We start from the raw sequence: 24,381 nt of genomic DNA, 5'->3' as shown, positions 1-24,381 counted from the left end.
GAATACTCAGGTCTGCAGAATGGGAAAGGGGAAGACATTTAATAAAGATTCTTTTATAAAAGGTGAAAGGTAAAGGTAAAGGACCCCTGGATGGTTAAGTCCGGTGAAAGGTAACTATGGGGTGTGGCGCTCATCTCACTTCAGGCCGAGGGAGCCGGTGTTTGTCCACAGACAGCTTTCCGAGTCATGTGGCCAGCATGACTAAACTGCTTCTGGCACAACAGAACACCATGACAGAAGCCAGAGAGCACAGAAACGTCATTTACCTTCCTGCCACAGTGGTACCTATTTATCTACTTGCACTGCTGTGCTTTCGAACTGCTAGATTGGGAGAAGCTGGGACAGAGCAATGGGTGCTCACTCCATTGTGAGGATTCGAACCTCCAACCTTCCCATCAGCAAGCCCAAGAGGCTCAGTGGTTCAGACCACAGCACTACCTGCGTCCCAAAGATTCTTTTATAGGTCAAGGCCAACCAGCAACTTTTCTTTTCCTGTCCTCTGTTTTCCTTCTCCCCTGCCCCACCACTGACACACAAACATTTAGTGATTAGGCTGCTCTCAATCATAGACTTGATAGACTCGCACAGTCGGCCTAACTTTTGGGTTCTTATGTCAAACCTCCCTCCCCCTGCCAATGGCTCAGCTACCATCATCACTCTGCAAGCTCACAAGTTCCTGTCAGTTTGAGGTTTAAAATTTCTTTCTTTCTTATAATTCAGAAGCATATCATACCCTCCAACATTCCTCTGATGAAAATAGGGACACCCCATTCCGTAATGATAATTTTACTATTTATACTCCACGCATCTTATTGGGTTGCCTCAGCACTCTGGGTAGCTTCCAACATATATAAAAATATAATTAAACATTGAATATAGACAGCTCGGGGATTGCGTAACTCCATACCCTACAACATTTCTCTAATGAAAATAGGACATCCTAATGAAAAGCAGGACATTCCGGGATAAAATCAGAAACCGGGATGGCTTCTCTAAATAATAATAATAATAATAATAATTTATTATTTATAAACCAGGGACATCCCTGGAAAATAGGGAGACTTGGAGGGTCTGGCATATGTATTGTTACACACATGGGCATCTTAATTTTTTTCGTGGCTCTGCTTGCTTCCGAACTGATAGGGCATCATCCAACTTAGTTTGCTATTTGAAGGAAGGATATTGGGAGTGTTGGGCATAGAAGACAAGGTGTTATTGTGAGGAGCTGGACCAGTTTGCCCCTCCTAATCTGTGTTAAATTTTTGTTACCAGAGAAGAAAGGCAGCTTGCAGTTTTTATGTTGACTTTCTTTTTTGTTCTGTGTGTGTACATTTACAATTTTGAGAGCTGGTCATCTGATAAGCTTTATCATTCTAAGCTTATCATCCTTATCTTGGAGGTCAGGCATGCTTGGTATTCTGCCCACAGCTGGAATGTCAGGAGGCGAGTGTACAAGCTAAGCCCTGGGCACTGATTTGCAACCATCTCCCTTTTTGTACCTCTTTAAATGACTCAGTGTGCCCTCTTTCCCCCTGTCTTGTAGAATGCAGTATTGGGCCAGAAGACTGGAGCAAGAGATTGATGGCGTGATGAGGATATTTGGTGGTGTTGATCAGCTGAAACGGGTAAGTTTTGCCTTCTCTTTCCTTTCTTTGTGACAATATTTCTGGATAAAGCTGGTTACATCCGGAGAAATAATGGACATTCATTGGTGTCTGGGTTCTCATGTTCATATAGCACCACAGTCTTGGGGTGATGCTGTGTTTGACTCACTCTTGCAACCAGGGCACACCTCACAGTGCTTACTTTCAATCTGTAAGCTATTAAGAGACTTCAATCACATATGCCTGACAACATCATCACTGTTCTAATATATATAGTCACTGACAGCAGCCTCTTGCCCACTCCAACCTCACCCAGTGATTCACTTCAGATGTAATGGGGGAACATGGTATCCTGTTACATTATTGAACCTTTGGCTCCTTCTCCTCTCCTCTTTTACACTTGCAAGGAGGAGTGAAAGTAAAAGCTTATGAATTTGTTATTATTATTTCTAATTTATTTTTATTTATCACCTGAGGATCACAGGAAGGGTTACAATATAAAAACACAAAGTACCTGTCAGGGGACAGCCATCGAAAGGGGAGAGGGAGGCAGAAACATACAGGGAGCCTCCTACTTTGCTGAGCAGTAACACCTTGTCAGAGACTTGTGAGAGCGAAGCCTCAGGCGAAATGGAAGAGGAAAGGAGGGGGGAGGTGAGGCAAAGGCTCACAGAGGTTACTGCGAGCCCCAGCACCACTCCCAGGCAGACTGATAGGGAAACAGACATGCAGCTTCTGTCGCCTAGTATTCGCAAGGGAGTCAAACGTAAGGAAAAGAGGAGGAGATTGGGGGTGTTGAGGTTCTTATGCTGAGGGGGGGGGGTGTGGAACTGGAAGAACCCACTCTCGAAATCTGCTAGTGACTGAGGCAGACATGAACTTTGGACTCCTGCACTGTATACATAGTTTGCACCCAATAAAACCGGTAAAAAGGCAGGTCAGAGTCCTGGCTGTTTACTCGTGAGCAACCATACACATCCCTGACAGTACCTAACATATCTAAACACAAAGCACATAACATAGTCATAAACTAAAACAATAATCTCCCCCCCCCATTTAAAAGGCCTGGGAGAAGAGGAATGTTTTTGCCTGCCACCTAAAGGTATGTAACAAAGGTGTCAGGTGGGCCTCCCTGGGGAGAGCATTCCACAAATGAGGTGTCACTGCAAAAAAGAAGAAGCTTATTCTTCTATTATCACCCTCTGAACCTCTCATGATCGTAGGGTCTGGGTCAATCATAAGGAGAGGCAGTTCTTGGGGTAATTGCAGTATTTTAAACTTATCTGCCATCCCTCATGATGTCTGAACTTGGAGAATAATACAATGGTTTCTGAAAACAAGCCAGAATCTGAAACCATGATTGCCTCAGCTAAATGTTGAACTTGATATACTGACATTCAGTCAAGATGAGGGCCGCGTTTAGCAAATCTGACAGGGTGAGCGGCAGTGTTGTTTTCCTGTTCTTGGTCCTGATGCTCCGCTTGGAGAATTGCTAATACAAATAGAAGTTGAGACAAACGGAAATCTGAATACTAATAATAGCTCCTAAGCAAAGCCCTAATAGGAATCTCTTTCCTTGTGCATCTGAATGACGCTTAGCACAGTCAGAGCCATGATACCTGCTTGGGTGCTCTGGGGCTCTGTCCTTCCTTAATTTTGTGACTCAGTCTTCTGTGTCTTGGTGATTAAAAATAGAACTAAGCATGTCAGAGGAGATAAAAGTCTCAGACCTACAGATCTGTCACACACCATCATCTGCAAGTTTTAAATTCAGTTTTTGTTTCTCATAGCTTTTGTATGTGACACACACACACACACACAGACAGACACACAGAGAGAGAGAGAGAGAGAGAGAGAGAGATGTACAGTCTGAGAGGCAGAGCTGCTTCTTTTCCCTTTTAATTCAGGTCTAACTATAAGCAGTGACATGTTAGTAAATAAAAATTATAATACCTCCTTCATTATTATTTTTTAGTTTTTGCTTCTTAATTTCTCCCTCTTTTCTGGGTGAGGATATGGACCTGTGCATTGGTTATTGACTGAAATCTCATAAATGCTTTGCCACATGAGGCATGAAATTTATTGTCAAGAATACAGTGTCAGAAAATGTAATGGTGCTGATATTTTCTCTGACAGCTAGCATATTAAAAACATTATTTTTAACACTTTCTTTGTTTCCAGAAACAAGGGGTGTTGCTTACTACAACAGAGCTATTCCTGTTTTCAGGAATCATAAAAAGGCATTTTTTTCTGCCGATCTTATTGACCATCTATTTATGTTTACTTTCAACAAAGCAAGTGAGATTCTGATTACGTCAAGAAATATGGACCAGATGTAACTGGTTCTGAGAAAGGTATATCCAATTTCATAGGGAACATATCTGTTAAAGGCCTGTGAAGTATCTATACTGTGAAGGCTGCAATTCACTGACAAATGCCAGTGATCCTTGACCAATAGATTTTGGAATATCAAGATAAATGAAGCAAAACTCAACAGATATTGGCAAACTAGAGCATCAGTGTCCACTTCAGTGAAGATGTACATAGGATTCTTACTAATAAGATTATAATAATTCTAACCTTCCTTCTTTGTGTAATAAGGTGAGGTAGTTTGGATATGCATACACTATATTCAGTAACAAAGGATGCTTCAAAGCATGTCTGCTTGGGAGATAGCCAGTGTTAGTTTTACTAAGAGCTGACCCATTAAAATCAATTTCAATAGGACTACTGTGAGTGTGACTTAGATGGGTATCAACCCTCCCCTCCCCCATGTGGTAGCAGCATACACTTCCATGGGGAAATGTTGCTCTCAGACTTTCAGTTTGACACAAAACTGCCAAACTGGCAATGGCAGAACAACCTCATGTGGCTAAACTCTGAGGGTATTGCTACTGTTTGCCTTATTAAAATGGTTTATAAAGGAAACCACCACATCCCATGAACTCCAACGTAACAAAGAAGGAACCAAGCTGAGTTGACACGAGGAATTGTTTACTCATCAAATTGTCCCTATAACTTAGGGGTGTGCACAGAAAAAGCAATGGCTTTGGAGCCTGTTTCATATATGGGGCCACTTCACTTTGGATTAATTCAGACAACACCTCGTTTGCTTTGGTTTTGCTTCAGATTTCTGAAGGACTCCCCATTGATTATACTATTTGTTGGCAGAATTAGCTAAAATTTGCAGGCATAAAAGCCTATTGTGAGAGGATGGAACATTTGAATTCCAGACAAGTAAAATACAGGGGAATTTGTGCAAGGAGTCTTTAAAGTTAAAGGCTTTTAAAAAATAAAAATAAAAAAATGAACCAACCATGACAGGTATCCAAAATCTTTCGGGGCCCATGGGCAAAATCTGGAATTTGGCAAACTGTTGTTGGTACTACCCCTGAATAGCAGTTGTAGTAGAATGGCCACTCAGATTGAGTAAATAAATAAATGAATCTGCATGTGGCTCTCTACTCTGCTCCCACTAACGCCATAGTCCAATAGGAAGTCTGTTCCTGCATGCTTCTGACCAACCAGAATGAAAAGAGGTAGGACATGTGTTGGACATTGGTGGGGATATGCACAGAATCAGCTGAGCAACTAAAAAAAAAATGATGAATCAGAGATGTGAGGGGAGATCTTGTTGAAGTAGTGAAGTCACACTGCCTGGAGAGAGAGGAAAGTGAGTTAGTGATAAAGAGAGAGTTAAGAAGGGTTCCATCTATTTGTGAGCTCAGTTCAGTGTTTTTGTGAACCTGAATTTTTGGAGGGGCCTTAACACTTCAAAGTTATGCATGCTTATTCAGGAACAAGTCTTCCTGAGTTCAAGGTGGGAGAGAGCTGCTGCACTCAAGTCTTGTTTGCAGGTTTCTCAAAGGCATCTGGTTGGCTACTGTGAGAATAGGATGCTGGGCCTTATCCAGCAGGTTTCTTATTGTGCTCTTAAACCATTCCTGATTACTATAAGCCATTTTCTGGATTGAATGAGCATTTTGGTTTACTACCACTGAAAGATGTTCTGATATTGTCCTATGGTATCTTTGGTAGTCAGTTCTATAGTTATTGAAATAATTTCAAGAAACAGGTTCTTCATGAAAGTTGTAGAATACCTGGAGGCATTTGAGAAGATTCCAGATTTGTATAATGAGTTAAGAATCTAGAGGCTCACTTAGATGAAGAATCTTTTTGCAAAGTACTTCTGATAATATATCATAAATATTTGCAATATGGCATGACAGTAAGGTTTAATATAGTGTTTTGCTGGTGGGTGGGTGCATATATATCTAAATTTTATATGCAACTTTTAACAAAAGAAAGGGGGGAATTTATCAAATTAAAAATAGGACTAATACTAATGGCAACAAAAAAGCACCATCAATTCACATTACGGATATATTGCTAGCATTTCCTAAGCTCCTACATCTTGATGCAACTAAATCTTATAATACTGTCTCTTGAACTTTATAACACAAGAGGCACATTATATCATGTCATGTTAACCCTCTCCAATTGTGGCAACAATAATCAGTAGTTGTTGCAACCGACCATCTGCTGTTGTGGACTTCAGCATGCCTCTGATGCTAACAAATGTGTTGATGGAAAACTAAACATGTCTTACTTGTTACAAACAAAAATTATCTGTTATGTATAAACCTTACGCCGTTTGGACCTTTTATATATATATAAAAAAGGAGATTATGTGTGTCTTTAATTAGTACTGTAGAACAGCTCATAGTCATTAATTCCAATTATGTACAAACAGAGAATTGAGGCATAAAAGGACTGATCAAGTAGGGAGCTGATCAGTGAAGGAACAAGAAATTTAACCCATCCTACTAAACTCAAATTCCTATACAGCAGCCCCAGGGGCCATACTTTACCTGCCTTTTCAAATCAATTGGAGTGTTTCTTAGCAGCCATTGAAACAGTAATTGAAAATGGAGTAATCAAAATGGGATGGAAAATGGCTCTTTTATTCTTTATTGCATCTTACCTTGCTTTTCACAGTCAGCCAAAGGATATGCTCAAGGGTTTAATATCAGACTAGGGATGGGATTGAATCCTTAAAAAGAGGTTTGGGAATACTAGATTTCTGATGTTTGCCTTCCTGCTCCTGGAGACAACTGGGATTGGGACTCTCCTGTGTGGGTGTCTGAGGGTCCTGCTCTTGCCGCTTACCACCTACCTGGCCCAGGGTGGGGCCTGAAGCCTCACAGGGACTGCTGCGCTCTGCTGCCCAGGAGGACTCTCCTGTGTGAGTGTCTGAGGGGCCTGCTCCTTCCTGCCACTCACCATCTAGCCTGGGGTGGGGCCTGAAGCCTCACAGGGACTGCTGTGCTCTGCTGCCCAGGAGGACTCTCCTGTGTGAGTGCCTGAGGGCCCTGCTCTTGCCGCTTACCACCTACCTGGCCCAGGGCGGGGCCTGAAGCCTCACAGGGACTGCTGCGCTCTGCTGCCCAGGAGGACTCTCCTGTGTGAGTGTCTGAGGGCCCTGCTCCTTCCTGCCACTCACCATCTGGCCTGGGGTGGGGCCTGAAGCCTCACAGGGACTGCTGTGCTCTGCTGCCCAGGAGGACTCTCCTGTGTGAGTGCCTGAGGGCCCTGCTCTTGCCGCTTACCACCTACCTGGCCCAGGGCGGGGCCTGAAGCCTCACAGGGACTGCTGCGCTCTGCTGCCCAGGAGGATTCTCCTGTGTGAGTGTCTGAGGGCCCTGCTCCTTCCTGCCACTCACCATCTGGCCTGGAGTGGCCTGAAGCCTCACAGGGACTGCTGTGCTCTGCTGCCCAGGAGGACTCTCCTGTGTGAGTGCCTGAGGGCCCTGCTCTTGCCGCTTACCACCTACCTGGCCCAGGGTGGGGCCTGAAGCCTCACAGGGACTGCTGCGCTCTGCTGCCCAGGAGGACTCTCCTGTGTGAGTGTCTGAGGGCCCTGCTCCTTCCTGCCACTCACCATCTGGCCTGGGGTGGGGCCTGAAGTCTCATAAGGACTGCTGCACTCTGCTGCCCAGGAGGACTCTCCTGTGTGGGTGTCTGAGGGCCCTGCTCTTGCCGCTTACCATCTACCTGGCCCAGGGCGGGGCCTGAAGCCTCACAGGGACTGCTGTGCTCTGCTGCCCAGGAGGACTCTCCTGTGTGAGTGCCTGAGGGCCCTGCTCTTGCCGCTTACCATCTACCTGGCCCAGGGCGGGGCCTGAAGCCTCACAGGGACTGCTGCGCTCTGCTGCCCAGGAGGACTCTCCTGTGTGAGTGTCTGAGGGCCCTGCTCCTTCCTGCCACTCACCATCTGGCCTGGGGTGGGGCCTGAAGCCTCATAAGGACTGCTGCGCTCTGCTGCCCAGGAGGACTCTCCTGTGTGAGTGCCTGAGGGCCCTGCTGTTGCCGCTTACCATCTACCTGGCCCAGGGCGGGGCCTGAAGCCTCACAGGGACTGCTGTGCTCTGCTGCCCAGGAGGACTCTCCTGTGTGAGTGTCTGAGGGCCCTGCTCCTTCCTGCCACTTACCACCTGGCCGAGGGCAGGGCCTGAAGGGCCACACTAGGACAGTTGCTGTTACTGCTGTAGGGGTGCAGAGTGCTTTTAAAATGTTTTAAAATTTTTCTTTTGAATTTTTTGTATGTGGGGTGGGGGTGGGGCTGGGATGGATGTTTATTGGGCCTGGGAATTTGTTTGATTTTATGTTTTTGTAATTTTTACTGTTTTTTGTTTGTATTGTTTTATTGGTTTTTTGTTTTGTTTTTTAAAGGTGTTATTTGTTCTTAAGGGGAGGGGTCAGGGCTGCCGGGGAGTAGGTCCCAGCCAACAAAATGGCTGGGGCATGGTACACAGAGGGGGATGCACTGGGACAACCGATCTCAGTGATCATGGGTAGGAGGAGGAGTTACGCTAAGACCAGACCATGTCATTACAGAGGAGGCAGGTTTAGTCGTTGTCTGAGGACTATCCCTGCCTCCGGGTCTGGTCCTGACCGGATGGATACTAGAATCAGCAAGGGATACCCACATGACCTGAAAGTGTTGCTGTGCAATGCCAGGTCAATGATTCATAAGACCACTGCCATCCATGACTTGATCATGGATGGAGGACTTGACCTGGCATGTGTAACAGAGACTTGGTTGGATGAAGCAGATGGGCCTGTCCTTGTCACTGCTTGTCCACCAGGTTTCTCTTACGCACAGTAACCCAGGTCATGTCGGCGGGGAGGGGGGGTTGAAGTGATTTTTAGGAAGTCATTAGTTTGCACCAGGTATCCTATTGGGAAGACCCAGTTTTCCGAGTGCATGTTCTGGAAGTTGGGCAATAGGGGCAGTACAGGATTCCTTTTGGTGTACCGACCTCCCCGCTGCACCAAGGATTCCCTGCCCAAGCTGCTTCAGGTTGTGGCGAATGTTCTCCGGGAGACACCTAGCTTGGTTGTCCTAGGGGATTTTAACATCCATGCCGACACGACCTTACAAGGGGCCGCTCGGGACTTCGTGGAAAGCATGGCCTCCATGGGGCTGTCCCTGAATAAGTCTGGCCCAACCCATAGCCGTGGACATGCCTTGGACCTGGTGCTTACCTCTATGGATGTTGGTGATCTGACACTAAGTAAAAGCGAAACGAAAGAAGTGCCATGGTCAGATCACTTCCTGGTGCAACTGGACTTCTCTGCGACCCATCCCCTCTGCAGGGAGGTGGGACCGATTCGAATGGTCCTGAACGGGGTAACTGTGCCCCTGAAGGACCAGGTGCGCAGCCTGGGAGTCATTTTCGACTCACAGCTGTCCATGGAGGCACAGGTCAAATCTGTATCCAGGGCAGCTGTTTACCAGCTCCATCTGGTACGTAGGCTGAGACCCTATCTGCCTGCAGACTGTCTCGCCAGTCTGGTACATGCTCTGGTTATCTCCCGCTTGGACTACTGCAATGCGTGGGGCTACCTTTGAAGGTGACCCGGAAACTACAACTAATCCAGAATGCGGCAGCTAGACTGGGAGCGGCCGCCGAGACCATATAACACCGGTCTTGAAAGACCTACATTGGCTCCCAGTACGTTTCCGAGCACAATTCAAAGTGTTGGTGCTGACCTTTAAAGCCCTAAACGGCCTCGGTCCAGTATATCTGAAGGAGCGTCTCCTCCCCCATCGTTCTGCCCGGACACTGAGGTCCAGCTCTGAGGGCCTTCTGGCGGTTCCCTCATTGCGAGAGGCCAAGTTACAGGGAACCAGGCAGAGGGCCTTCTCGGTAGTGGCGCCCGCCCTGTGGAACGTCCTCCCATCAGATGTCAAAGCGATAAACATCTACCTGACATTCAGAAGACATCTGAAGGCAGCCCTGTTCAGGGAAGTTTTTAATATGTGACATTTTAGTGTATCTTTCATCTTTGTTGGAAGCCGCCCAGACTGGCTGGGGAAACCCAGCCAGATGGGCGGGGTACAAATAATAATTATTATTATTATTATTATTATTATTATTATTATTATTATTATTATTGATCTAGATTCCTCTGAAGTCCTATGATCCAACTGGATTATTGTCGTATTACATACACACACACACACACACACACACACACACACACACACCAGCCACACCACAAGTATATTCCTTTAATGCCACCCATTTTACCCTAGTTTCCTCAGCTGGAAGTAGAGAGGGATGCCAAACACTGTAGGTCCATTCAACTCTGGACCCAATTAGATAGACAGATTTATTTTTCCAAGTGAGCTCCAGAGATTTGGAAAAATTATCCAGCTTTTCCTAATTATCTCCATAGTGGGCTTGGTTGTGTGTATCCACTGATCACTATGTAAGATCTCTATGTAATAATGACCATTCTATGTAAGTAAGAGTCTCCCAGAAGGTGGTTTACAGGGAGACATTAAGAAAAAAAAGGTGTAGCAACTGCAAAGAGTTTCCTCTTTGTCCATGCCAACAGTTCAGCGTAATGTGTGTATCTGACAGTCCTCTGCTGAATTTAACAGACCTGATCTCTTGTCTTTGTTTCCTCCACCCCCCTCCCTGTCATTTTCAATACTAGGGGCATAAACAATGCTGCTATTTGGCTTGGCCCCATGTCCTTATCATCCAATGATGGTATGCCGAGTAATGGACAGTATTGGCACATTCTCATACATTTTGAAGAGGAAAACACCCAGTCCATTAAAAGGTCCAGATGGCCTGAAAGCTTGTGCCATTGGTTGGGAGTGGTGCACAGCTTGTTGGCAGTGCTCAACAGCCGACTAGCCTGCAGCTGAGCAGCATTTGATCCTCCTCAACAGGTGTCACTGCGACTCAAAGAAAATCACATGGAGAGGGCAGGAAAAAACAGTCGCTAGCCAGGACTGCTCAAGCTCTTCCAAAGAGAGGCTCCCTTCTCTTCTTTTAAAAACAAGGTTTTTATGCTGTAGAGCCATGCACTTCTACCCTTTCCCGGGAGGCTTCTGTGGCAAATGCAAGAGATTGGACAGAGCTGGTTTGGAGTGCCTCTCTAACTGACTTGACATTTCATTTTTCTTAAGTGGCTTTTCACAAGCATTCACTGCATCAGTACTTTTATTCTCTATTGTGGTTTTTGTTCCTTGGCTAATTACCTCATGCTGACAGTCTGGCATGTCTACTTGCCACGTAGTTCTGCTCTTTATTAATTTTGTTGCGTATGAAAGTGAAGAAGGACTAAAAGCATTGGCTAGGGGTTCAGCAATCATGTGTATGCTTCCCTGGCACTGTCTTGACCTACAGCTCCATCTGCTGTTTTAATCCCAGATATCTTGCCAATGTGCTACAGTCTTGCCTACTTTCCCTGCACAATGCACATTTGGATGGATGAACAGGATGTGGTCAGAAACCACATTGGATTCCTGCAGGGTACATGCATCTGAACTTGGCCAGTGATCAACCACACCGCCTGTTCAGAAGATGGAAGGGAATTACAAGCCGGGCTGGCCAAAGTGATATTGTCTGCACAATCCACATAGCAATGTCAGCCCTGTGTTCTATGGAGTCATACAGAACCCGAAGTTTAGGGTGATTCTTGGCTTTTCAGTTTGGGGCTACAGTACTGACCTGATTCTGTCAGAATCTGTTCCTGTCAGAAGGGAATGGAGGAAGGTAACAATAGACAGAAGCTAGCTAGAAGCAGAATCCCCTTGCTGGTTTTATAGGGGTCAGGCAATATCCTCTGATCTGATCTGGCCTATTGCGGTTGAGCAGCTTCTTTCCTGGTGTGATCACCCCAGCAGTTTCCTCCCTTTGCCAGAGCTGCATGTGGTGCACATGCTGAATCTCCCTTGCCCACATACTTGGTGTTCTAAGTACACAGACTACTGTGGGCTCAAGCCCTGGCAAAACACGGCAATCTGCCATTCAAATCCACCTCAGTTTGTCTAACCACCCTCCCCTACATTCTTTGCATTCTCATCTTTCTGAACATTTCTCGAAGTGTAACTTTAAATTAGGGAGGTGAAACCTGTGGTAAAATGGGTGATGGATTCTGGACAGTTTACATTTTGTCACTGCATGAAGATTAAAACTTGGCTCGGCAGAGCTGAAAGTCAAGTGCATCAGCCCAATGTCACTAGAGCTCCTGTAAGGATATTGATAAAAAAAGAAGGAACATATTTTTTCACATGATAAAGCTGCTTTTGAAGCTGAAGACAGACACCCAGTTTTTCAGGGATGATAATTCAGGGTAATAACTGTGAGATTTGTGTAGCAGGAGACTTTATCTGGAGCCAGGCATTGCTTTACTTGTGACCCTGAATCTTGGAGCAAGAGATTCTAAGGGGTATTAAGAGCTGGTGAAAATTTTGCTCTTGCTATGTATACAGTGGAGCTTTGAATATGCTAGTGGAGGGGGTGCTGGGCATTTGATTTATGCAGATTGAGTGACAGTCTTTGCCCTTGTCCTTTCTCTTGTGTGTTCTTATACAATCAGTGCTGCAGCAAACACTGATCACACTCACTCCCAGCCACCTGACTGACTGAGCCACCTGCAAAAATAGCTCCCAAGTCTTCATAGATTTGAAAGAATCACTGCAATGGTGTCTTGTGAACTCTTCCTGAGTCACCTCTGTTGACCAATTAATATAGGCGACAGAACTGCAGAGCAACTATTGTCCACAAGTGTACAGCGGGGTTGGGTGGGTTTGCTTGAATTTGACCTTATGGAAAACTGAACATGGAAAACTAACATGTCAGGGGGGGCACTAGGTCAGACCCACTTCCATAATATATTAGTTTTCTGTGTGCAGATTTGCCCCCCCCCCCAGTAGAAACATTCAGACCTACAGTACAAGCTCCTACCTGTAGCAGAAAGTGGTATAGTATAGGAAAATAGGCTTTTCCATATGTTTCCGTTGATTCTTTTATAGTGTTGATCTGAGTCTTCTGTTCAGAATGTTCCTGGTCCATTTTAATGGCACAGTTAGAACATGTCACACACCTGCTTTAACTTAAGGGTTACCAGGAGATACAAGAAGAAGATATAGGTTGATGTCAACTCAACATAAAGGTGACATGGCCCCAAAAAGGTGAACAGCAAATCCAGATCACTGTCATGAAACTCTCCCTTCCCCATCCCAGCCCTGGAGTTGGAACTTAATCTTAGATTTTCTTCTCCTATATCAGGCAAGTCCTCCTAACCAACGGTGGGTAACCTGTTGTTGCTTCTGTAGGCTTGACATAATCTGTTTTGATAGGAGGGTGGTTTTGATGCCAGTATATGTGATCCAGCCCATTTCCCCCCTGAATTTCTGTGTCCAGTCTGTTTCTGAGTGGAAGATCCTAATTGTTCCCTTTTTTCCAATGGCTTGATTAGACACATGGGTGGCTCTTGTTGTAGCACTCTACAAAAGAAGCTGTGGAGGATTCTTACCTTTTCCTCTTTGTCCTTTCCTTCCACTTGCCATCCATCCTAGGAAATGTCAGGAGAGCATATGCTCCAGTGTTTAGGTCGTTTGCATAATGAGGCTAATGTGTATGCATAATATATAAAGAATATCTGCATGGAGAGGTTTGCTGTGTGGTGTTTGTGTCCCTTATTAAATTCTTTCCAGTCAGGAATGCACATCCTGAGATATTGCATATGATATTTGCCAACAGAAAGGAAAAACAGCAATTCAGCAGCAAACATATCTGGATATGGTATAGCATTGGTTATTGTTAGTAGCATTAGCAGTATTAACAGATACATCTGTATCCAGACATTCTTCCAATGTGCTCAGTATGACATATGTGGGTTATCACATTTTTTAAACAAATCTTTACAACTCTAGGATCTCGGCTAGGCCAGTGTGGTATGAGAGCCAGTGTGGTGTAGTGGGTAGGAGTGGTAGACTCCTAATCTGGTGAACTGGGTTCACTTCTCCGCTCCTCCACATGCAGCTGATGGGTGACCTTGGGCTAGTCACACTTCTCTGAAGTCTCTCAGCCCCACTCACCTCACAGAATGTTTGTTGTGGGGGAGGAAGGGAAAGGAGAATGTTAGTCACTTTGAGACTCCTTCAGGTAGTGATAAAGCGGGGTATCAAATCCAAACTCTTCTAGGCTTTTAGAGATCAGTGACTAACTCATTATGACCCACTGAACTTCATGGCTGAGTGGGGATTTTAACCCAGCTCCCATAGTCAATATCATGCTCCAGGGACTTAGGGGTAAGGGCAGGTGGTAATGGTGGTGACAATAAACAGCAATAATAAAAAGCATTCTTTTAAAAAAAATCCAGTTCAAGATAGATTTGTGACCTTGCCTCATTCACTTCCAATCCAGCTTTTCACCAGAAGCAAAAGGTTTATCTCACTTGCACTCTCACGTTCTCCTCCCCCACACTTTGCTATTTACTGAAGCTCATTTTAAACCAGCCAGAAGTGAAAAGTGGTACTTCTGAAGCAGCTAGTCCACATCACTTCATGGTAAAGGCAACTCTGCAGACATGATGGCTCTTCTTGTGGCAAGATTCATATTGGGAGATGCATTTTTCCTGAATTTTGTTTTTACTCTTAAAAACAAAGCATAACTACCACTTGTAGTCGGCTGGGTGAGGACTGCAGGGCCTGCTCCCTTCCAGGGCCTTTTCCAACTGGCCCAGGGGGCGTGGCCCAGGACCTCTCCCCGGCTACAAAGGGACTCCTGCTGCAGTGAGGCCTCGGACCATCGGCTGGGTGAGGACTGCAGGGCCTGCTCCCTTCCAGGGCCTTTTCCAACTGGCCCAGGGGGCGTGGCCCAGGACCTCTCTCCCGGCTATAAAGGGACTCCTGCTGCAGTGAGGCCTCGGACCATCGGCTGGGTGAGGACTGCAGGGCCTGCTCCCTTCCAGGGCCTTTTCCAACTGGCCCAGGGGGCGTGGCCCAGGACCTCTCTCCCGGCTATAAAGGGACTCCTGCTGCAGTGAGGCCTCGGACCATCGGCTGGGTGAGGACTGCAGGGCCTGCTCCCTTCCAGGGCCTTTTCCAACTGGCCCAGGGGGTGTGGCCCAGGACCTCTCTCCCGGCTATAAAGGGACTCCTGCTGCAGTGAGGCCTCGGACCATCGGCTGGGTGAGGACTGCAGGGCCTGCTCCCTTCCAGGGCCTTTTCCAACTGGCCCAGGGGGCGTGGCCCAGGACCTCTCTCCCGGCTATAAAGGGACTACTGCTGCAGTGAGGCCTCGGACCATCGGCTGGGTGAGGACTGCAGGGCCTGCTCCCTTCCAGGGCCTTTTCCAACTGGCCCAGGGGGCGTGGCCCAGGACCTCTCCCCGGCTACAAAGGGACTCCTGCTGCAGTGAGGCCTCGGACCATCGGCTGGGTGAGGACTGCAGGGCCTGCTCCCTTCCAGGGCCTTTTCCAACTGGCCCAGGGGGCGTGGCCCAGGACCTCTCTCCCGGCTATAAAGGGACTCCTGCTGCAGTGAGGCCTCGGACCATCGGCTGGGTGAGGACTGCAGGGCCTGCTCCCTTCCAGGGCCTTTTCCAACTGGCCCAGGGGGCGTGGCCCAGGACCTCTCCCCGGCTACAAAGGGACTCCTGCTGCAGTGAGGCCTCGGACCATCGGCTGGGTGAGGACTGCAGGGCCTGCTCCCTTCCAGGGCCTTTTCCAACTGGCCCAGGGGGCATGGCCCAGGACCTCTCTCCCGGCTATAAAGGGACTCCTGCTGCAGTGAGGCCTCGGACCATCGGCTGGGTGAGGACTGCAGGGCCTGCTCCCTTCCAGGGCCTTTTCCAACTGGCCCAGGGGGCGTGGCCCAGGACCTCTCTCCCGGCTATAAAGGGACTCCTGCTGCAGTGAGGCCTCGGACCATCGGCTGGGTGAGGACTGCAGGGCCTGCTCCCTTCCAGGGCCTTTTCCAACTGGCCCAGGGGGTGTGGCCCAGGACCTCTCTCCCGGCTATAAAGGGACTCCTGCTGCAGTGAGGCCTCGGACCATCGGCTGGGTGAGGACTGCAGGGCCTGCTCCCTTCCAGGGCCTTTTCCAACTGGCCCAGGGGGCGTGGCCCAGGACCTCTCCCCGGCTATAAAGGGACTCCTGCTGCAGTGAGGCCTCGGACCATCGGCTGGGTGAGGACTGCAGGGCCTGCTCCCTTCCAGGGCCTTTTCCAACTGGCCCAGGGGGCATGGCCCAGGACCTCTCTCCCGGCTATAAAGGGACTCCTGCTGCAGTGAGGCCTCGGAACATCGGCTGGGTGAGGACTGCAGGGCCTGCTCCCTTCCAGGGCCTTTTCCAACTGGCCCAGGGAGCGTGGCCCAGGCACTTATTTGGAACAAAATTTTTTGGGAAGGGTGGGAAGTGTTCTGCCATTCTTCCCTGTTCCAGGTGGTTAATGTGCTTTAAAATGTCCTCAAGCAGTCGGTGGCAATTTAAATTTAAATTTAAATTTTTATTTTTTTCCCCCCTTTTTTCCATTGTTGGGGGTGGGTGGGATGGATATTTAGTTGGGGATTAATTTTAGTATAATTGTTTTGTTTCTTTCTGTTGTTGTTGTTTTATTGGTTCTGTATAGTTTGTGTTTTGTTTTTAAGGGGCGGGATCAGGGCTGCCTGGGAGTGGGGCCCCAGCCAACACGATGGCTGGGACAAGTTTCACAGGGGGGGAAGCACTGGGACATCCGATCTCGGTGATCATGGGCAGGAGGCGGAGTTACGCTAAGACCAGACCATGCCATTACCGAGGAGGCAGGTTTAGTCGTTGTTTGAAGACTATCCCTGCCTCCGGGTCTGGCCTTGACCAGATGGATACTGGAATCAACAGGGGAAACCTACATGACCTGAAGGTGTTGCTGTGTAATGCCAGGTCAATGATGAATAAAACCACTGCCATCCACGACCTGATTGTGGATGGAGGATTTGACCTGGCATGTGTGACAGAGACCTGGTTGGAGGAAGCAGATGGGCCTGTCCTTGCCGCTGCTTGCCCACCAGGTTTCTCTTACGCACAGCAACCCAGGTCATGTGGGCGGGGAGGGGGGGTTGCAGTGATTTTTAGGAAGTCACTAGCTTGCACCAGGCGTCCTACTGGGAAGATCCAGCTTTCTGAGTGCATGTTCTGGAAGTTGGGCAATAGGGGCAGTACAGGATTCCTTTTGGTGTACCGACCTCCCCGCTGCACCAAGGACTCCCTGTCTGAGCTGCTTCAGGTCGTGGCGGATTTTCTCCTGGAGACACCTAGTTTGGTTGTCCTAGGAGATTTTAACATCCATGCCGACACGACCTTACAAGGGGCTGCTCGGGACTTCGTGGAAAGCATGGCCTCCATGGGGCTGTCCCTGAATAAGTTTGGCCCAACTCATAGTCATGGACATGCCTTAGACCTGGTGTTCACCTCTAGTGACGTGGGTGATCTGACACTAAGTAAAAGTGAAACAAAAGAAGTGCCATGGTCAGATCACTTCCTGGTGCAACTGGACTTCTCTGCGACCCATCCCCTCTGCAGGGAGGTGGGACCAATTCGGATGGTCCGCCCCCGCCACTTAATGGATCCAAATGGTTTCCAGAGAGTGGTAGGGGATGCTTTATCCCATGTTGATGGCCTTTCAGCTGATTCCCTGGTGGCCCGCTGGAATGCGGAGTTAACCAGGGCTATCGACTGTCTGGCTCCGAAGCACCCTCTCCGATTGCATGGAGCCCGGACAGCTCCGTGGTTTTCTTCGGAGCTGAGGGCGATGAAACAATCGCTGAGACGGCTAGAGCGTCGGTGGCAAAAAACTCACTCTGAATCTGACTGGACACAGGTTAGAGCTCAACGTCGAGCCTACCAAGTGGCGATAGCGACGGCGAAGAAGACTTTCTTCGCCGCCTCTATTGCATCTGCAGAAAATAGTAGCAGGAGACTCTTTCAGGTGGTTCGTAATTTAACGGAACCACCTTTACCACCGGGGCCTTGTAAAGACCCCAAGATCTCCTGCAACGATTTTGCAAAGTTTTTTGCAGATAAAATCACTCATATTCGGAGGGAGCTAGACACCACCGTGGGAGCAGTGCCGGGGCAGGAGAGTGCTAGAGCTCTGTCTGGTCAAGTTGCATGGAATCAATTTCAATCCGTTACCCCCGAGGATGTGGACAGGCTGCTTGGACGCGTGAAACCAACCACCTGTCTCCTGGATCCTTGCCCATCCTGGCTAATAAAAGCAAGCCGGGAAGGGCTGGGCGATGGGCTCTGCGGGGTGGTGAATGCTTCCCTCTGTGAGGGAACATTCCCAGATCCGCTGAAAGAGGCAGTCATTAAACCGCTTCTTAAAAAACCATCTTTAGACCCGGCCAGTATGGCCAACTATCGCCCAGTCTCAAATCTTCCTTTCTTGGGCAAGGTGATTGAGCGCGTGGTTGCTGAACAACTCCAGGCACGCCTGGAGGATGCGGACCATTTGGATCCCTTCCAATCGGGATTCAGGCCTCATCATGGGACTGAAACTGCCTTGGTCGCGCTGGTTGATGACCTCCGGCGAGCTAGGGACAAAGGTGAGAGTTGTTTCCTAGTTCTGCTGGATCTCTCAGCGGCCTTTGATACAATCGACCATAACATCCTTCTGGACCGTCTAGAGGGGCTGGGAGCTGGGGGCACTGTTATACAGTGGTTTCGCTCCTTCCTCCTGGGCCGTGTTCAGAAAGTGGTGGTGGGGGATGAGTGTTCAGAACCCTGGGCCCTCACTTGTGGGGTGCCTCAAGGTTCCGTCCTCTCCCCCATGCTTTTTAACATCTATATGAAGCCGCTGGGAGAGATCATCAGGGGGTTTGGACTGGGTGTTCATCAATATGCAGATGATACCCAGCTCTACCTCTCTTTCAAATCAGAACCAGTGAAGGCGGTGAAGGTCCTGTGTGAGTGCCTGGAGGCGGTTGGAGGATGGATGGCGGCTAATGGATTGGGGTTGAATCCTGACAAGACAGAAGTACTGTTTTTGGGGGACAGGGGGCGGGCTGGTGTGGAGGACTCCCTGGTCCTGAATGGGGTAACTGTGCCCCTGAAGGACCAGGTGCGCAGCCTGGGAGTCATTTTGGACTCACAGCTGTCCATGGAGGCGCAGGTCAATTCTGTATCCAGGGCAGCTGTCTACCAACTCCACCTGGTACGCAGGCTGAGACCCTACCTGCCTGCGGACTGTCTCGCCAGAGTGGTGCATGCTCTAGTTATCTCCCGCTTGGACTACTGCAATGCGCTCTACGTGGGGCTACCTTTGAAGATGACTCGGAAACTACAACTAATCCAGAATGCGGCAGCTAGACTGGTGACTGGGGGCGGCCGCCGAGACCACATAACACCGGTCTTGAAAGACCTACATTGGCTCCCAGTACGTTTCCGAGCACAATTCAAAGTGCTGGTGTTGACCTTTAAAGCCCTAAACGGCCTCGGCCCAGTATACCTGAAGGAGCGTCTCCACCTCCATCGTTCTGCCCGGACGCTGAGGTCCAGTGCCGAGGGCCTTCTGGCGGTTCCCTCATTGCGAGAAGCAAAGCTACAGGGAACCAGGCAGAGGGCCTTCTCGGTCGTGGCGCCTGCCCTGTGGAACGCCCTCCCATCAGATGTCAAAGCAATAAATAACTACCTGACATTCAGAAGACATCTTAAGGCAGCCCTGTTCAGGGAAGTTTTTAATCTGTGATATTTTAGTGTATTTTTGGTTTTTATGGAAGCCGCCCAGAGTGGCTGGGGAGACCCAGCCAGATGGGCGGGGTACAAATAATAAATTATTATTATTATTATTATTGTACTCCAATTCCATGAAGACCCAATGGATGCATACTGTATCATTAGCAAAGCTTGCCTCCTTAAAAACACAGATATATTATTATTTAATGGATATTTAATTGTCTTATTATTCTCTCCATATGGTTCTTTTCCTTTGAGCACAGCATGGGAGCTGATGTAGCTTGGGATGCAAATTCCTATGAGCAGTATTGATAACCAAAAATGTAGCTTTATCACTGGCAAGAATCAGAATGAATAAGAATTTTAAAATTCTAGTATGGCTACAGTATCTCTATTTTCCTCCCCAGTGCCAGAATTCTACTTGGTAGGAAATTTGTCTTTACTGCCCTTGGTAGGTTTCCTCTTTTCCAGGTGTAAGGAACCTGTTCTCAAAATGGGAGATACTTACTCTTCTGTTCTCTCAGAAAATATAGGCTAGCTGCAGAGCTTTTTTTTTCCAGCAGAAACTCGCCAGAGCTCAGTTCTGACACCTCTCAGGTGGATGCCATTGCCATTATTAGAGAGCAAGGGAGGCGTTCATTGTAAGTTCCAGCACCTACTTTTCTACAAAAATAAAACTGGCTAGCTGTTAGTTGACTTGGGCTGAAATATGTAGCAATTGATTTCTAATGGTATAGAGAGGAAATGCTGCCACTTTGACAGAAAGTGCAAAGGTTTATTAGGGCAACTGGCCATTCTCCACCTGCACTGATCATTAACTGTCTTAGGACTGCAGTCTTGTACTTGCTTAACATTGAGTACGGGCTTACCCAAAATTACCTTTTGCTCCTCTCTTTACAGACAAAGCTCCATGCTTTAAAGCTCTATGTTTGAGCCCTCTTTTTTTTCTTTTTTCTTTTTTGCCCTGGAGCTTTCTCCTTGAAAACTCACTCTTTAAAGCTGAAACACAACAAAGGGCAATTTGGGTTTTCTGCAGATTGCCTTTTGTTCCGATTGAGCTTTAAAGAGTGGGCTTTGCAGGCATAGCTCTGGAGCAAAAAAAAGAAAAGGACACTTAGACACAGTTATATTTATTTATCTGCTTATTTGTTTGTTTATTTAGTATACCGCTCATCATCTGTAGATCTCAGGTCTCTTCACAATATAAAATACAGGACTAAAAGCACAAAATACATAATAAAAACAATAACAAAAACAAACCATTACCCCCCCCATCCCACAAATACATTTAAAGTGCAAACTGTGCCTGGAAAGCGCAGAGGGAAGGTAAATGTGGAAAAGCCCTAACTCCAATTGGGCTGAATGGAGATTACTTCTGAGCAGCCATGGACAGTGACTTTTTAGACAATGATTTTTTAAGAGGACCTCCTTTTCATTTGAAAAGTAAATTAGGTGGCCATGGCAGATTAAGAAATAATGGGCCCAGGGAACAAAGTCCTCTGCTCTGCCAGACAGCAGCTACAGTGCTAGGGATAACATGGAGGCATCAGCTGGAGGAGAAAGAGGAGCTTGATCTCTTGTCATCATCAGTTCTTACAGACTTTCTGCTAGGTAGGTCTAGTAAGGTCATTATAGATACTAGGGCAGCCTATGCCAAAGAAAACAGGAATCCTGCACTTTTAATTGTTGTGTAAAAGAGACAGTCTTGCAAATGTGCAAGATCTCATTTACATTTGGCCACTCAAATTTTAGCCAGGTCAGAGTGTCCATATATAGAGAAAAGACTCTGTGGATATGTGGCAGAAGGCAAAAGGGTCCTCTAGCTTCCTGATTTTCTTAATGTCATAGTAACTTTTTTTTTGTAAGTGCACTTATCAGAGCTCAAGCTGTGTTTCAATTTCATATCCATTTTAAAATGTGGCTTCAAACAAGGCAGCAAATAACCTTATTACCATTATAAATCATTTGTACAGCGTTTGTAATTTGCAGTGTGCTTCACAGTTTCGTACCTTGTTCTTCTCCCCAAATTCCAGTAAGATAGAACTATATCCTTCTGATTTGGGAGGGAGGGAGAGACATGGGAAGGCAGCTTCCAAGTGGGGATTCCCTTATTGGATCCAAAATCATATGTGCAGAATGGATACAACTGTACACCCAGATAATCATTTTTGTTGTGCTGTACATTCATATATGAGGCATCTAATGTTGGGATAACGTGGTGTGGCTGAATGTGCTCCTCTCCATCCATGGTGCAATACAAATGAGTGTATACATCCCCAGTCACAGTCTTGGGTGGCACATGTTGCATAGCACTCAACTATATCTTGATTGGGGACTATTGTGGTAGAAACATATGAGCTGGAAAGGCATAACAGCCAAGATCATTGAGCTATCTATTGGTTCCCAAGACTCATTTGCCAATATTAATTTATGCAATCCAGTAGGAGCGGTGCATCCCGTTCCACCACTTGATGCAAAGTCAGAAGTGCCACCTTGCTCTGCCATGCAACCCACCCTGCCACTTCCGCCTCCATTGGCACTGCTGTGTGCTGATTAACCTCATGAGATTTTGACAAGATCTCATGAGATCTTGCCAGAAATTGGCACTGAAGGCAGCAGGGTGCCCACAGGGAAACTACCTCATTGACTGCTTGAGGTAGCTGCTTTACACCACCTCATGAGTGGGCAGGCCTGCAGTGCAATCCAGACTACATAGTGCTACAAGGAGGGAGAGTTGTACCACCAAAGGGCCCGTTAGATTTCTAGGTAAGCTGTGAATCTTGTTGAGACTGAGATATGGTAACATTCCCAACGCTGTCGAGCGTGTGTCCACTGCTGTGCTGGCATTTAAGCATAGGCTTCTATGTCCACACTTATGCACATTGCATCATGTTGTTATCAGTTCCTTGGCAAATTTGGAAGCCATTGAAGTGCTAAATTTGAGTTTCTTGTGCTGTATTTGGTACAGTTGCAAGTTGAAAGAAAGTTATTTCCGCCCTCTTTATAGGTGGAGTGAAGCCTAGACATTAGGCAAGCATGTTTTTTAGGCAGCTACTTAACCACAAGCAAGTTAATGTGAACTTGTGAAAGCATACCTCTTGGAACTAACAGCCAAAAAGAAATACCATTACAAAATATGACATTTGAATGTGAAAGAGTTGCATTGTGATTTTTATTTTATTTTTATGATTTCTGCAAGGCCACACAGAGGGAAGAAAATGTGGCTTCTGCTTGCTATGCAACAGCCTAGCACTCTTCTAAAGGGAGTCTTCTAAAAATGTGTATATAACCTACATGGCAATTTGAATCAATGCACGAGGCTATTGATATATTCTCTGCGTGTGGAGTCATGTAAGCTCTACCTCCACCACCATCATCACCAAAGTTAGTTTAATTTTGTTCTATTCCATACCAGGTTAACAGCTTCATCCTGATTATGTTTACTCAGAAGTCCATTCTATTGATTTCAGTAGGATTTACTTCCTAAAGAAGTGTTTGTAGGATTGCAGCCTTAATTATTTTGTGATCTCTTATCAGCTTAATGCAACCTAACTATTTTTAAAAAAAATCAGAACACAGTTTCAAGGCAAATAGAATATAAGCCTATATGTAGGCAATCTTTGATAGAGGGGTGGGGGTGAGGTGTGTTACTGAATTCTAGAAAAGATGGTTTGCAAACTGTAATTAAGGAAGCTCAGTAGTTTATTCCCAGAAAACCATGAATGTCAAAGTGGAGACACATAATGGACTTTGAGGAAGCAAATTCTCTTTTTTTTTTTTTAATAAAATTTTTTATTAAATTTTCACATTTTATAAAGACAAACATACACACACATAAACAAAGACAACACATATGAAGTTTCATAACCTTACTTTCCTAACCCCGGTTCTTGACCTCCCCCCACCCCCCCTTCATACATCCTAATTCAATTAAATTAACTCAGCAAATTCATATCTCTCATCCTTTACATATTATTATTGTATATATAAATTTTTTAAAAAACCTTTTACTTGGCCAGATTTTACTTATCCAATTTTCTTATAAATATTAAAACCTTTTCTAAGGTCGACTCGAGTTCCTTCCACGAATTTCCCTTTTATCTTAAAAATAGATCATAATAATCAAACACAAAAGTCATAAACATTTTTAAAAAATTTTTCCCTCCCCCCCCCCAGGCCCGGTTTCTGTCCCTTCCCAATGTCCCCACGTCCACAAAAACAGTTTTTAGCCTGGATTCCTCACATCTGAGGCCTTTAAGTCCCAGTCAGTCTCTCTTTGCCGGTTTTGTTGGCAGCCCTCCTCATTGGTCCACAGGTCTCGAGGAAGTTCCAGCTCAGTATCATCAAAATTTCTTCCATCCAAAATACTTGACACCAGCTGCTGCAGAAGGTCAACCAGTCCATACTCGAAGAAGAAGCCCCAATCATATTTCTTATTTCTTTTAAATTCAAATATTCCAAATGTTCCAGGGGCTTCCTCCCTCCTTTCTCGCACCTTTCGCAGATTTGTAATCCAAGGGTCTTCTTCTTTATATTCTAACAATGTAAGCTTGTGGTTGGTACTCTCCATCTGTACTGGCCCTTGCTCACTCTCCCCCTGTTCCAAGGTTATCTCTTCTGATTCAGCTGCAGATTTTTTCCCAGTCCAGTCCATTGTGCCTTCAGCAGAGTCACTTATTTTAGAGTTCAAGGTTATAAGTTGTTTACTCATGGCCATAGTCTGCTCCTGCAGCTTTCCCACAAGAAAAAA

The 24,381-nt window shown here is 46.6% G+C and overlaps 1 protein-coding gene across 4 annotated transcripts in view; it reads left to right on the top strand.

Annotated features, from left to right (window-relative positions):
• The window catches only part of CACNA2D2 (calcium voltage-gated channel auxiliary subunit alpha2delta 2), a 544,797-nt gene that overhangs the window by 34,205 nt on the left and 486,211 nt on the right, over nucleotides 1–24,381 (top strand). For all 4 annotated transcript variants that reach the window (XM_079964404.1, XM_079964403.1, XM_079964402.1 and 1 more), the window contains one exon: nucleotides 1,544–1,625. In XM_079964404.1, coding sequence (XP_079820530.1) covers nucleotides 1,544–1,625 — 82 coding nt within the window. The remainder of the gene's footprint in view (nucleotides 1–1,543; nucleotides 1,626–24,381) is intronic.

Source organism: Podarcis cretensis, assembly GCF_951804945.1.
Source record: "Podarcis cretensis genome assembly, chromosome: 2".
Taxonomy (NCBI): Eukaryota; Metazoa; Chordata; class Lepidosauria; order Squamata; family Lacertidae; genus Podarcis; species Podarcis cretensis.
This window is presented reverse-complemented; position numbering and strand designations above follow the sequence as displayed.